Below are 12,506 nucleotides of genomic sequence, written 5' to 3' on the forward strand. Positions count from 1 at the left end.
CAGGAAGCTGACCTGGGTCTGAGCCCTGCCAGGTGTGACCCCTGAGCACAAACACAAGAGTAAGCCCTTAGAACCGCTGGGCATGGCCTTAAAACAAAAAATCAGGGGCCTGAGAGATAGCATGGAGGTAGGGTGTTTGCCTTTCATGCAGAAGGATGGTTCGGATCCCAGCATCCCATATGGTCCCCTGAGCCTGCTAGAAGCGATTTCTGAGTGTAGAGCCAGAAGTAACTCCTGAGCACTGCTGGGTGGGACCCAAAAAAAACAATAACAACAAAATCAAAGGGGTCCTCAAAGATGAATTGGAGCCCACACCTTGCAAATCCACCCTTCTGTACACCAAAAATAATCTGGGCGCATTCATCGTTTTGCAAGTCAAATTGAGCTTTTTGCATGTCAAACTCATCTTTAGTTCACAAAATTGTCACCACCTGCAGAACAATTATAAACAGAGCTCTGAGCATTTCTGCTTTGTAAAAGGTGAATCTGACAAGGAAAGAAAAAGGGTGTCTGGTGTGCAAAACTGAATAATGAAGCAGTAAGTGTATTTCTGAAAGAAAGTAATTTTATTGTTTGTTGTATGGGTAATAACTTATGAGTTTGTTTGGGGGCCAAACCCAGCAATGCCCAGCACTTGACTCCTGGTTCTGCACTCAAGAAGTACTCTTAGTAGTGCTCAGGAAATCATAAGGGATGCTGGAGATAGAACCAGGGTTGGCCACATGCAAAGCAAATAGTCCTCCTCGCTGAGATATAGTTCAAGCCTCTGAATGAAAACAAGTGCATTTATTAAAAGTGTATGAAAATATTTGGGGGGGGAGAATCTGATCTGCAAAAGGGTGAATTTGTTTAGTCAAAACTTCAGGGATGGGGAGAGGGACGGGTTAGCCTGTGGGCACCTCACCACATGTCCCTGCCCTTAAAGAGGCCCTGTGGGCAGTGAACACAGTGGACGTGTCAAAACTGCTGTCAGTTAGAAACCCTGATAAAGGCAGCCCTGGCCAAGTGGGAATAACAAGTGGGATGGGGGGAACTCCCAATCTGTGCTCACGAACTGGATCGGGTATCAAGGGAAACTGGCCTGCCCAGGGTCCGCCCAGCACTGTGTGTATTCTTGCCACCCTGCTTGTCTGGGTCCATGTAACCCTAACCCAGCCCCACACGATCAGGGTTTACTTTGGCTCAGGGGCCATATTAGTGTCCGTCTGAGCTCTGCTGTCTGATCTGTCCCTGGCTCAGAGTCCGGAGCAGCCTGAGACCACTGAGATACTGACCGGAAACAACACAGGGCCCATCCCATTGTGCAAAGCAGTGGTTCATGGTTCCCAGGGGAGTCCCTGCAACTGGGATCCATCCCTCAGGGCAGTTCTGTGAAGGGTTCAGGAGCAGAGCAGGAAAGAGCTAAGGCAAGGAAGGCCCTGGCTGTGCTGGAAGGTGCCAAGTCTGGAGAGTCCATGGAGGAGCGTAGGCCGCCCATAGTTCACTGTCCTCTGGGCTGATGCTGACCCGCCTCTCACAGAAGGGACGTGAGAAATAGATCAGGAAAAGCAGACAGCAGTTCTAGGAGCACCAGAGTCTGAGTGATACTCAGCACTCATGGTAACAGCTGGGCTGAGGCTGGATACTGGTTCCCACAGCAGACAATGGTAAGGGCAGAGGCTAGAGGGGTGAGGGGGCTGAGAGAATCCTGCAGCCACAGGGAGGGAGGGAGGCCAGAGCAGATGCTCTTTGCAGATGGGTGCCCGCCCTCCCAGTCCAGCTGAAGATTCAGGTGAGTGCAGCTTCACCCTACATCAGAACAGCTGGCTGAGCCCAGGTCAGCTCTGCTTGTGCGGGTCCAGGACGCGGGTCCTGATGCGCTGCTCCAGGGCCAGAAGCTTTTGGTAGAAACTCTGGGCCATCTCTTCGTTCAAGTCCATCTGCAAAGCAGAGGCCATGCTAATAGGCAAGGACAGGGCTGGGATGGAAGGGGGGCAGGCAAGAAGGCAGCGGAGGTGGGAGGGAGCAAGACTCATGGCCCTACCTTCTGCGGCATCACATAGTTGGTTCCTAGGCCAGTGGTATTACTCAGGTACTTGGTCCAGGGGTCAAGAGACCTGGGGTTTTGCCGGAAAAGCCATATCTGAAAGGGCAGGGCAGGGGGCAGTGACAGGATCAGCACTGCAGTACTCAGGCACCCAACGCCCTTTTGTTTTGGGGAGATTGTGGGGCCATACCTAGCAGTGCTCAGGATGACTCCTGGCTCTGCGCTCGGGGACCATATGGGGTACTGTTGATAGAACCCAGGTCGGCAACGTGCAAGGCTAGTGCCCTCCCCGCTGGCTTATCTTTCTCTGGTCCCCTGACAACCCCACCATCATCAGCTACTTGGGGTCTCTTGGTGAACCCACAGTCAAGGAAGGCAGGAAGGAGGGCACACAGCTTGTCAGGAGGCTCAGGAAATAGCTTCTTCATGGGCCCTTCTCTGAACCCAGCAGCCCAGCCCCAGCCCTGGGGTCTTCTGCCAAATGGATTCTGTGAGGCAGTGGGAGGGGAAGCAGCTCAGGTGCTATAAGGGGCTGGGGACATAGGAGCTGAGCCATTAGGGGTGCCCACCTCTAGGCAGTGACAGCGAGTCTCACGTGCCCCGGCCACTGGCCTGCTGGGCTCAGTCACACCCCTGGTGGGTCCAGGTCACTTTGAATATGCAGCTGAGGGGGGGACTGAACCCACCCAGTCCTAGCTCCCCTTAATGCCTACTCCAATAGAACCACATCCCCAACAGAACCAGCTTCTCTGTGCTGTTTCCCCATTTCTGCAAATCCCCCTTGGGCCTAGTCTGTGCCAGGAACTCACACTTGCACCCCATGTCTCTGAACAGACATGGTTGGACTCCCCCTATAGAGAAAACAGAACCATACACTTGGAAATCCTCCCCCCAACCCCCCATGGCAGCCAAACTACATCTCCCCTGGGTTATGCCCCGTGTCACCCACATAAGGAGAGACTGATCTGGAACCTACCAGTACTTCTGTACCATTGTACGGTGTCAGGGTGAAGGCGTTTGCGAAGAAGCGAAACTGTGGGAAAGGAAATGAGTGGTTTAGGTAGGAGGGCACTGGCCTTGCATGTGGCTGACCTGGGTTCCATTCCAGGCATCTCACAGGAACCCCAAACACTACCAGGGATGATTTCTGAATGGAGAGCCAGGAGTAAGCCCTGAGCACTGCCAGGTGTGACCCAAAACAAAATAAAAACAGCAAAAAAATAACAAGTGGTTTGAGGGCACCTGAGAATAGAGCCATGAATGAGTGGTCCATCGAGCCATATGCCAAAGAAACCCCACTTTACTGCGTAAATCTGTCACCCTGAATCTGAGATGTAGCCCAGAAACCAGAAGCCCCACAGCCTCAGATGTGGAGGGGTGCGGGGAGCAGCGGGTGGAGCTGAGGCACACACTGGCTACCAGATCAGAACCAATCAGTCACAGCACCCTCCAGGGACTGTGTGCCAAGCTGCAGTGACCAGTGGGGCATCCAGGCCCTGACTGACACAGGTCAGCACTCACAGTGAGCAGCTCTGGGTTCCCCAGCACACAGCTCAGAGGCCATTCCCTGGTGGGTAAGTTGGGTATGGGCAGGGACACGGAGTCCACTGGGTTCTGAGCTAAGAGCTGTCCTGCCTTCTTCATGGGTCCTGGCTGGGACAGCAGTCCCATCGGGCCATAGGGGTCACTCACCAGCCAGATGAAGGGAAGCATGAGTGTCCAGAGGAAGGACGGCACGATGCCGTAGGTCAAGTTGGTCAGCATGGTGCCTGGACATGCCACACTAGAGAACAGGCCCTGGGGGCAGGACAGTGATTCAGCACCTCACCCTGGCCCAGCACACATACAGGGACAGAGAGCCATGCACACACACAGGACTTCCCACAGCATGCATAGACATACACAGAAATGTAGAGCAGGGACTGGAGCAACAGCACAATAGGGAGGGCATTTGCTTTTAATGTGTCTGACCTGGGCTTGATCCCTGGGATCTCATTGGGTCCCTCATACCTGCCAGGAATCATTCCTGAGCAGATACCAGGAATATCCCCTGAGCAACGCTGAGTATGGCTTTTCCTCCCAAAGAAAGAAATGCAGAGCCATGCACACAGACACAGCCAAGTAGATACCATGTGACCATATGCACATGCACACACGCAAATCACAAGCATGCAGCAGCAATCTCCAAGCCGCATTTCCAGCCCCACCCACCCCCAGTCCCTCACACACTGACCTGCTGGTTGAATCGCTGGTTGAGGGCCAGACTCAGGAGGTCCATAGCATACTTGGAGGAGCTGTAGGGCTCACAGCCGTCACGGTGTTCAATGTCCTCCAGGCAGAAGTTGCGCTTCTGGGCATTGCGTGATGAAGTCCAGATGAGCTGGGCTGGGTCAGCCCCACCACACAGCAGGGGCTCCAGCTCATGCACCTGGCAGGGTGAAGGAGCGGGTGTACACACAACATGGTGCAGAGCCCTGAATGGGCTAGGTGGAGAGAGGCCCTTAGGCTCCTGCAAGGCCACCTGTGGTGTCACAGGCCACAGCCCTGCCTGCTGGTTCAGGAGACATGGCAGGGAAGGGGTAGAAGGAACTGAAGAAGCTTCCAGAGGTATGAAGGAGGTGCCCAAATGAGACCTTCACAATGAGAGTGCCCAAGGTCACAGATGCAAACCCCCCTCCTAGACGGAGGCTAGAACCAGCAGAGCACATAGAGCAGGCAGAGTCAGAACGAGTCCAGAGTCCGGAGCAATAGCACAACGGAGAGGGCATTTGCTTTGCACATGGCTGACTCAGGTTTGTTCCCCAGTATCCCATAGGGTCCCCTAAGCCTGTCAGGAGTGATTCCTGAGCACAGAGCCAAGAGTACCCTTTGAGCACCACCTGGTGTGGCCAAAAAAACCCCAAACAACAAAAAGAGCTGGCAGGAAGCTCATTTCTGGGGCCACACTCAGAACACAAAGATGCAGAAGCTACAAAGTCCAAGAGGCAGAGGCAGCTGTGCAAAGCCGGGAGCTTCTTACCAGGACAAAGTGGCCAAAGACATTGGTCTCAAACACTTCCCGCAGCCCGTCAGGGGTGTCCTTCTCAACCTGCGTCAGCAGCCCCTCAGCTGTGGAGAACACGTCGATGATTTTCCTGAAGGATGGGGTGGCTGGAGTCAGCACATGATGGCTTCCTAGACAGCCTCTGGCACTCTACTATCCTGTTAGTCCCAGGCCACCTCTGAGGGGGGACCCCAGCTTCCTGCCCTTGTATCCACTGCTCCAGTACCCCTCAGCACTGTCCCTGCCTGAGCCAACCCAGCATCACCCCAAGGCTGTGCGAGCCTTGGGGTAGGGTGGGATGGGGGGGGGGGTCCCACTGCCAGCTCCCCTCCTACCACGTCATTCAGCCCCAGCCTGGTGGACCTGCCAAATCATCCACCCATCAGGGAAACATATAGAAGCCCCCAGGACCCCCAAAATGAGAAGACCTGGATCACCCACTTGCCCTCATCCCAGTCCCCCACCTCCACCTGCTGCAGGCAGAGTAGGGCAGTGGCATACATGATACCTGGAGAAAATGCTAGAGACCAGGGCTCTGTGGTTCAGCTTCGGGTTGGGCATGATGCCAGCATTGAGGAACATGCAGTCTATTCTCTGGAACCTGCTCAGTGAACCAGAAAGGGGTGCCGAGTTCAGACATGAGAACCCCAGGGTCACTGCTGAGCCCCCCTCACAGTGCTCCAGGGCACAGGGGGATCATGGGCAGGGCTAGGTCCATGCTCTGGCTTGCAAATATTTTTCTTTTTTGTGGTTGTTGTATTGTTATTTTGGGTCACACCTGACAGTGCTCAGGGAGGGGACATAGGGATCCCAGAGATGGAACTTGTGTTAGCCACGTGCCAGGCAAGTGCCCTTCCCACTGGACTATCAATCCAGTGCTCTCTGCCCTGCAAACTTCTAAGATAACTGGAGTGGGCAGGAATGCTGTGCAACTTTGTCTCATCCTCGCCCGGGGGTAATACCTGCGCCTTATCTCCTCAGCAGCTCGCAGCACTGAACGAAAGTTGCTCACATCAGTCTGCACACTGGTGACTTTAGCATCTGGGAACTGGGCAAGCAGCTCAGTGCGGACAGCAGCAGTTTTGCCTGGGTTCCTGCAAGCCAAGCAGAGCGAGAGCGCCCCATCTTCTGCCAGCAACCGCTTGCAGAGGGCAAGGCCCACGCCACTGTGGATAGTCCAGAGAAGAGAATGAGTCAGGGGGGATGACTGGGCAGAGCCTGGAGCAAGAGACAGGGCCAGGGCCAAGGTCAGGGGCTGTAGGTGGGATTAAATGGCTAAGAGGTGGAGCTAGATGACTGGTCAAATAGTTTGGGCAAGGCAGGACTGAGTCAAATGGCTGAAGGTTGAAGCCAATGCTGGGTCAGATGGCTGGGGGTGTAGCCAGAGGCTGTGGTAGGGCCAGACAGTTGAGTGGAGTCAGACTGATGCAGGGCTAGGAATAATCAATAGTTATGGGGTAGGGCCAGATTTTGAGGCTGAGTCCAGAACTGGTCAGATGGTTGATAGGTGCAGTCTGCTTTGGGGGCAGAGTCAGATGAGTGAGGTTGGAACCAGGGTTTGGGGCAGAGCCAGGCTAGGTCAGATGGTAGAAGCCAGAGTTTGGGGCAGGGGCAGGTCTGGGATAGATGGTTGAGGATTGGAGCTAGATGGGGCCACTAAATGGCTTCTGGGTCTCAATGGCTTAAGTCTCTTTAACTTAGGCTGACAGCCAAGACACATAATCTACCTCAAGGGTCCAGTGAGACAACTATTAGCCTTGTACCTGGGTCTGATCCTCTTGTACACAGCATACCCCGAGCCCCTCTGAGAGGGATTACTGAGCAGAGTCATGTGTGAGCCCTAAGCACAGCTGAACATAGGTCCTAAAGCAAACACAAACCCCACCAACCCAAGGGGGTCTTGCTCAGGGCCAGTTTGTCATTGTGCTACAAAAGCAGATGAAGGCTGAATATGACCAGCCTGTTTCCCTGTTGTTGTTTTTTTTTTTCTAATACCTCAATACCAGCCTTACAATGTGCCATTCTTGGATTCGTGAACAGTCAGATTCATTAACTCAAAATATTACATTTCACAAGTGACCAATTTTTGTCAGAGTATCTGTCCAATGTGGCATCCAGGTGTGAGCTGCATCAACATGTGAAGTATGGAGCTTGTCCTGCCTGTGCTGCCTGTGGCTTCTCCCACCTCGTTGAGAGTGACTCATTGCCCCACTAGCCTTGACAAATCTAAGGCTCGGTTCCCAGGGACTTGTCTGACTCTGTCCCAGAAATTGTGCCAGTGCTGGTATTACAAGCCAGTAAGGGTTCTTGATAAATGCTGGATGGTGCAAAGACAGAGATCAGTTGACAAAAGCAAGAGAGAGAGAAAGAGGGAGAGAGAGAGAGAGAGAGGGAGAGAGAGAGAGACAGAGAGAGACAGAGAGAGAGAACAGAGAAAGAGAGAGAGAGAAAGAGAGAGAAAGAGAGAAGGAGAGAGAGAGCAAACACAGCCTGAGGATACACAAGACTGAGATCTGGAGAGAGAAGTGGGGCTAGGTGTCCAGCCCTGAAATACTAGAGCAGTGCTCAGGTAACAAGGTGCCTTTACATCCTTCCTTACACCGGTTAGAATTAAAGAATCTTGCTCTGGCTGGAGAATCAGGATGCAGCTTGGGGGTCAAGTAGTTGCCTGTGAAAGTGTGAAGCCCTGAGTTTCATCCCTGGCACCACCAGAAAGGAGGCCTTGAAGGTAGGGGTCGGAGCAATAACACAACAGGGAAGGCACTTGCCTTGCATGTGGCTGACCCAGCTTTGATCTCTGGCACCCCATAGGGTCCCCTGACCAAGGGGCACTTCTCTTGCATGACACCAACCCAGGTTTGATCCCCAGCACCCTATATGTTCCTTAAACTCCACCAGGAGTGATCCCTGAGGATAGAGGTAGAAGAGGAGTAAGCCCTAGGACCGCCAGGTGTGTCCCCAACACAAAACAAAAAGGAAAAGAAATTATTCCCAGAAGGGCTGTTTCATCAGATTCCAAGAACTAACCCACTCTGAGTGAGGACTTGGCTGTATTTACAGCACATGGCATACAGTGGAGGGGTGGCGGGCAGTTGAAGTGGAGGGGGTAGGAAATACTGTAAATAAGTGGTTTCACAGTACAGTGTTGGTAAATGTTGCTTGGAAAGACATGGGAACATGGGATAGAACATGCGTAGTTGCCTGTGCACTACGGACGGTTCCTAGAGGTAACTGCACAGGACCGGGCAAGCAGGAAAAGTGCTCGTGAGCATGTATGTGAAAATTCACTGGTTTCCCACCGGCGTTCTGAACCGTTAGGCGATGGCTCCGGGCCTGAGCAGGCAGGTGAACCACGCGTTCCCCTCCGGGCCCCTAAAAGAGCTTCAAATGGGGCTGGGTGGGACCTTTGTCCCAGCAAGTTATATGGTATTTGCAACCAATGGGGCCGGGCCACACGCCTCACGGGGTGGCCTTTCTGCCCTTGGGGGCCCGTCCCGGCGCGGAGAGCAGCTCACCTTGTCGCCCCGGTGACCAACACCACCTTCCCCATAGTCCAGCCGCAGTTACACGGGAGCTCAATGGGTTCCGAGCGCCTCTGCAAGGGCAAAACACGCGCAACACAAGTCCCAGACTCGTTCACCAGTTCAGCATTCCAACCAGATGTTTGGGACACGCCCACAGGCCCAGCATCCAATCAGAGCTTTGGATACACCCACCCAATCCCCGCCCCTCCTCCTACCCTCCAATCGCGTTGGGTGGTGTGAGCTGGGCTGAGGGTGGGACCTCGTTACGCTGAGTCCCGGGCCAATTTGTTGAGCGCCGTCCCCGCCCATTCCGGAAGTGCGCGGCGCAGGGCCCAGGGGCGGGACTCCAGCCAGATGCCTACGACGAGTATCTGTGGACACTACGTCGTCTCTCCGGAACTTAAGGTTCTGAACCCCACACTTTCTCAGAGGTGCACTAGGTCGCCCAGCTTCGGCCCCCCCACGCTGTCTCCTCTGAAAATTCATCTCGAAAAAAAAATTTACACTGGCTTTTAAAATTATTTTTAATCAAAATGAAAATAAAACTCAAAATATCAACATTAGATTAAAATTAACTGGTTTTTAGAAAGAATCTTAATAAAAATGTAAAACTTAAAAAAGGGTTTTAGAATTTTTAAATAAAAATTAAGAAATAAAAATACGGGCCCAGAGAGATAGCACAGCGGCGTTTGCCTTGCAAGCAGCCCATCCAGGACCAAAGGTGGTTGGTTCGAATCCCGGTGTCCCATATGGTCCCCCGTGCCTGCCAGGAGCTATTTCTGAGCAGACAGCCAGGAGTAACCCCTGAGCACCGCCGGGTGTGAACCAAAAAATAAAAATAAAAATACACTGTTTTTTATAAATAATTTTAAATAAAAAATTAAAAATAAAAATAAGCTGGTTTTTAGAAATAACTCTTTGGTTTTTGTTTTTGTTTTGGTTTTGGGGTCACACTCAGTGGTACTCAGGAGTTATTCCTGGCCTGCGCTCAGAAATCGTTCCTGGCAGATTCTGGGGACCATATGAGATGCTGGGAATCGAACCAGGTACCTCCTGGGTCAGCTGCATGCAAGGCAAACGCCTTACCAATGTACTATCTCTCCGGACCTTATAAAAGTTTTGGGTTTTTTTTGGGGGGTTTTGGGTCACACCCAGCAGCGCTCAGGGTGTGGCTCTACGCTCAGAAATCGCTCCTGGCAGGCTCAGGGAACCATATGGGATGCTGGGATTTGAACCACCAACCTCCTGTACGCAAGGCAAACGCTTTTACCTCCATGCTATCTCTCCGGCCCCTAGAAATATTTTTTAATAAAAATTTTAAAATAAATAAAAATTAACTTTGATTTTTTAAAAAGATTAATTAAAATTTACAAAAATAAATCAAAATAAACTGATTTTAGAAAGAATCTTGTCTGGTTTACCACAAGACAATCTCAGAATCCTCAGTGGAATGATTGCTGGGGTTAAAAATCAGGCAGTCTGCACTTCCCCGAGGAGAAGGGTGGGTCATAATTGAACTCTTCACTTGGTTGGAGCAGTGAAAGAAAAGCAGAATGTTTGCCCAGACCCTAAATCAGGTGGACTGACGACAGGAGAACAGCAAGACATCCTTCCAGACCATAAGCCACAAGGACTGACCATAGTGAGACCCCAACTGACCTGTAGACATAACCAAGGACGCTCAGAGCATCCCTTTTCCAGATAGGTGCAGCCGAGATAATCCCACTGCTGGCTGTGGTCCAATGCAACTCTTAGCCTCCACAGAGACTGTCAGACCTCACCCAGGAGTGCCCCTCAATAAAGAGCCCCATTGGTCAAATCCATCTCTGCCTCTGCCTCTTCTGTCTCTACCTTTCATTCAGGGCCAGAGTAAGAAGGGCATTTGCCTTGCATTTAGCCAACTTGGTTTCAATCCTGGGCACTCCATCTAATCCCTGAGTCTACCGGGGTGATCTGTGAGTGCAGAAGCAGGAGGAAGCCCTGAGCGCTGCTGAGTGTGGCTCAAAACAAACTAACAAAAATTCAGAGACTCTCAAAATTAAATCCCTGTGGGTGAAGAAGTGGGATCCCCTCCAACCTGTTTCTTTACTTTTTGGGGGTGTGTGGGTGTGGCACACTAGGCTATGCTCTGTTCTCAGGGATCACTGCTAGCAGACTTGGGAAATTTTATGGGTTGCCAGGAATCGAAACCAGGTTCCCGGCAATAATGGCAAAGTGTCTTATCTACTGGGCCATCTCTCCAGATCTACTTCCTGCTTCTCAAACCCATTTAATTATTTTTCACACCAGGCCAGAAAAATTAATTATTAGAAAAAGTTTGTTTTTTGGGGGGGCCACACCCGGCGGTGCTCAGGGGTTACTCCTGGCTGTCTGCTCAGAAATAGCTCCTGGCAGGCACAGGGGACCATAAGGGACACTGGGATTTGAACCAACCACCTTAGGTCCTGGATCGGCTGCTTGCAAGGCAAACACCGCTGTGCAATCTCTCCGGGCCCAGAAAAAGTTTTTTTTAAAAAGACTTTTAGGACTAGAGTGATAGCACTGTGATAGGGCTTTTCCTTGCACACAGCTGATTCGGGACAGACCGGGGTTTGATCCCCAGCATCCTATTCAGTCCCCCGAGCCTGTCAGGAGTGATTTCTGAGTGCAGAGTCAGGATTTTATAACCCTTGAGTGCCTCCGGGTGTGGCCCAAAAAACAAAAAGAAACTTTTATTTTGTTTTTTGGGTCACACCCAGCAGTGCTCAGTGTTTACTCCAGGCTCAGCCCTCTGGAATCACTCCTGGCAGGCTGTGGGGGGAGGTGCGGGCGGGAGAACCGTGTGTGATGTGTGATGCCAGAGGTCAAACCCAGATTGGCCACGTGCAAGGTAATCAACCCACTGTGTTATCACTCTGGCCCTGAGACTTTTTTTAAAGCTGAATTTTTGGGGCGGGGTCAAACAAATAAAACTGAAAAAAATTTTTTTGTATTATCATGACTCATATATCAAACTCTTCTACCATAATGACTTCCTCTAGTACTTCCTCTGAGTTTCTTTGAACTGGGAACAACCACTGTGTGGAGATCTAGAGCACAGTGTATATCAAACATAGTTGAAAATGCTTTGTTTTGGGCCTCGGAGAGATAGCACAGCGGCCTTTGCCTTGCAAGGAGCCGATCCAGGACCAAAGGTGGTTGGTTCGAATCCCTCCCATATGGTCTCCCGTGCCTGCCAGGAGCTATTTCTGAGCAGACAGCCAGGAGTAACCCCTGAGCACCGCTGGGTGTGGCCCAAAAACCAAAAAAAAAAAAAAAAAAAAAGCTTTGTTTTGATTTTTGGGCCACACCAAGCGGTGCTCAGAGGTAACTCCTGGCTCTGCACTCAGGAATCACTCCTGGCAGGTATGGGGGAACCATATGGATGCCACAGAATGAATGTGGGTCAGCCTTGTGCATGGCAAGTACCCTCTGCACTGTCCTGTCATCCAGTCTCTCTACTAAACATGCTTTGACTAAATTTCTGCCCCTTTCACAGCTGTAAATATTTATGAAGAGAAAATGACGCTGGGGTTGTTAGAGGGGATTGTTAAATCCTGAGACCTAAAGCTATCACCAGTCACAATAAGCATGTAAAAGCTTGAATTTTAAGAAGAAACCGTTATCAACCCCCCTCCTTTTGAAGACGGGCTAGCACAGGATGTTCTCACCAAGATGGACCCAAGATGTGGGCTAAAGCCCTTCAGGATCACCAAGGGGAGGATGTTCCCACCAATATGACTGGAGATGGCAAAAATAATTTAAACAATAAGGTGTTAAGGTCATGACGTAGGTTCCAAAAGTGTTTGAAATATTAAGCGAATGTTAAGATTGTAACCATATGTATTTATATATATATATGTGTGTGTATATGGTATATGTATGTATATGTATG

The 12,506-nt window shown here is 51.3% G+C and overlaps 2 protein-coding genes across 2 annotated transcripts in view; one reads left to right on the forward strand and one right to left on the reverse strand.

Annotated features, from left to right (window-relative positions):
- Positions 1-12,506, forward strand: part of RGS5 (regulator of G protein signaling 5) — a 184,534-nt gene that overhangs the window by 44,962 nt on the left and 127,066 nt on the right. The window lies entirely within an intron of this gene.
- On the reverse strand, positions 1,544-8,702 carry HSD17B7 (hydroxysteroid 17-beta dehydrogenase 7). Its single transcript, XM_049776555.1, has 9 exons — positions 8,585-8,702; positions 6,032-6,235; positions 5,578-5,670; positions 5,046-5,160; positions 4,260-4,454; positions 3,719-3,823; positions 3,003-3,059; positions 2,024-2,122; positions 1,544-1,919 (listed from the first exon to the last, which is right to left on the reverse strand). Exons 1-9 carry the CDS (start codon positions 8,617-8,619, stop codon positions 1,818-1,820), a joined length of 1,005 nt encoding a protein of 334 aa, XP_049632512.1. The 5' UTR covers positions 8,620-8,702; the 3' UTR covers positions 1,544-1,817.

The sequence above is a fragment of the Suncus etruscus genome, chromosome 7 (assembly GCF_024139225.1).
Source record: "Suncus etruscus isolate mSunEtr1 chromosome 7, mSunEtr1.pri.cur, whole genome shotgun sequence".
NCBI lineage: Eukaryota > Metazoa > Chordata > Mammalia > Eulipotyphla > Soricidae > Suncus > Suncus etruscus.

Excerpts from the sequence above, each read along its gene's own strand:
- HSD17B7 (XM_049776555.1), bottom strand. The coding sequence starts at position 8,619 with ATGGGGAAGGTGGTGTTGGTCACCGGGGCGACAAG. Across the intron at positions 5,161-5,577 it reads GTCTCTAGCATTTTCTCCAG|GAAAATCATCGACGTGTTCT; the intron begins GTATCATGTATG and ends CCCATCCTTCAG. Across the intron at positions 3,824-4,259 it reads ACCAGCGATTCAACCAGCAG|GGCCTGTTCTCTAGTGTGGC; the intron begins GTCAGTGTGTGA and ends TCCTGCCCCCAG.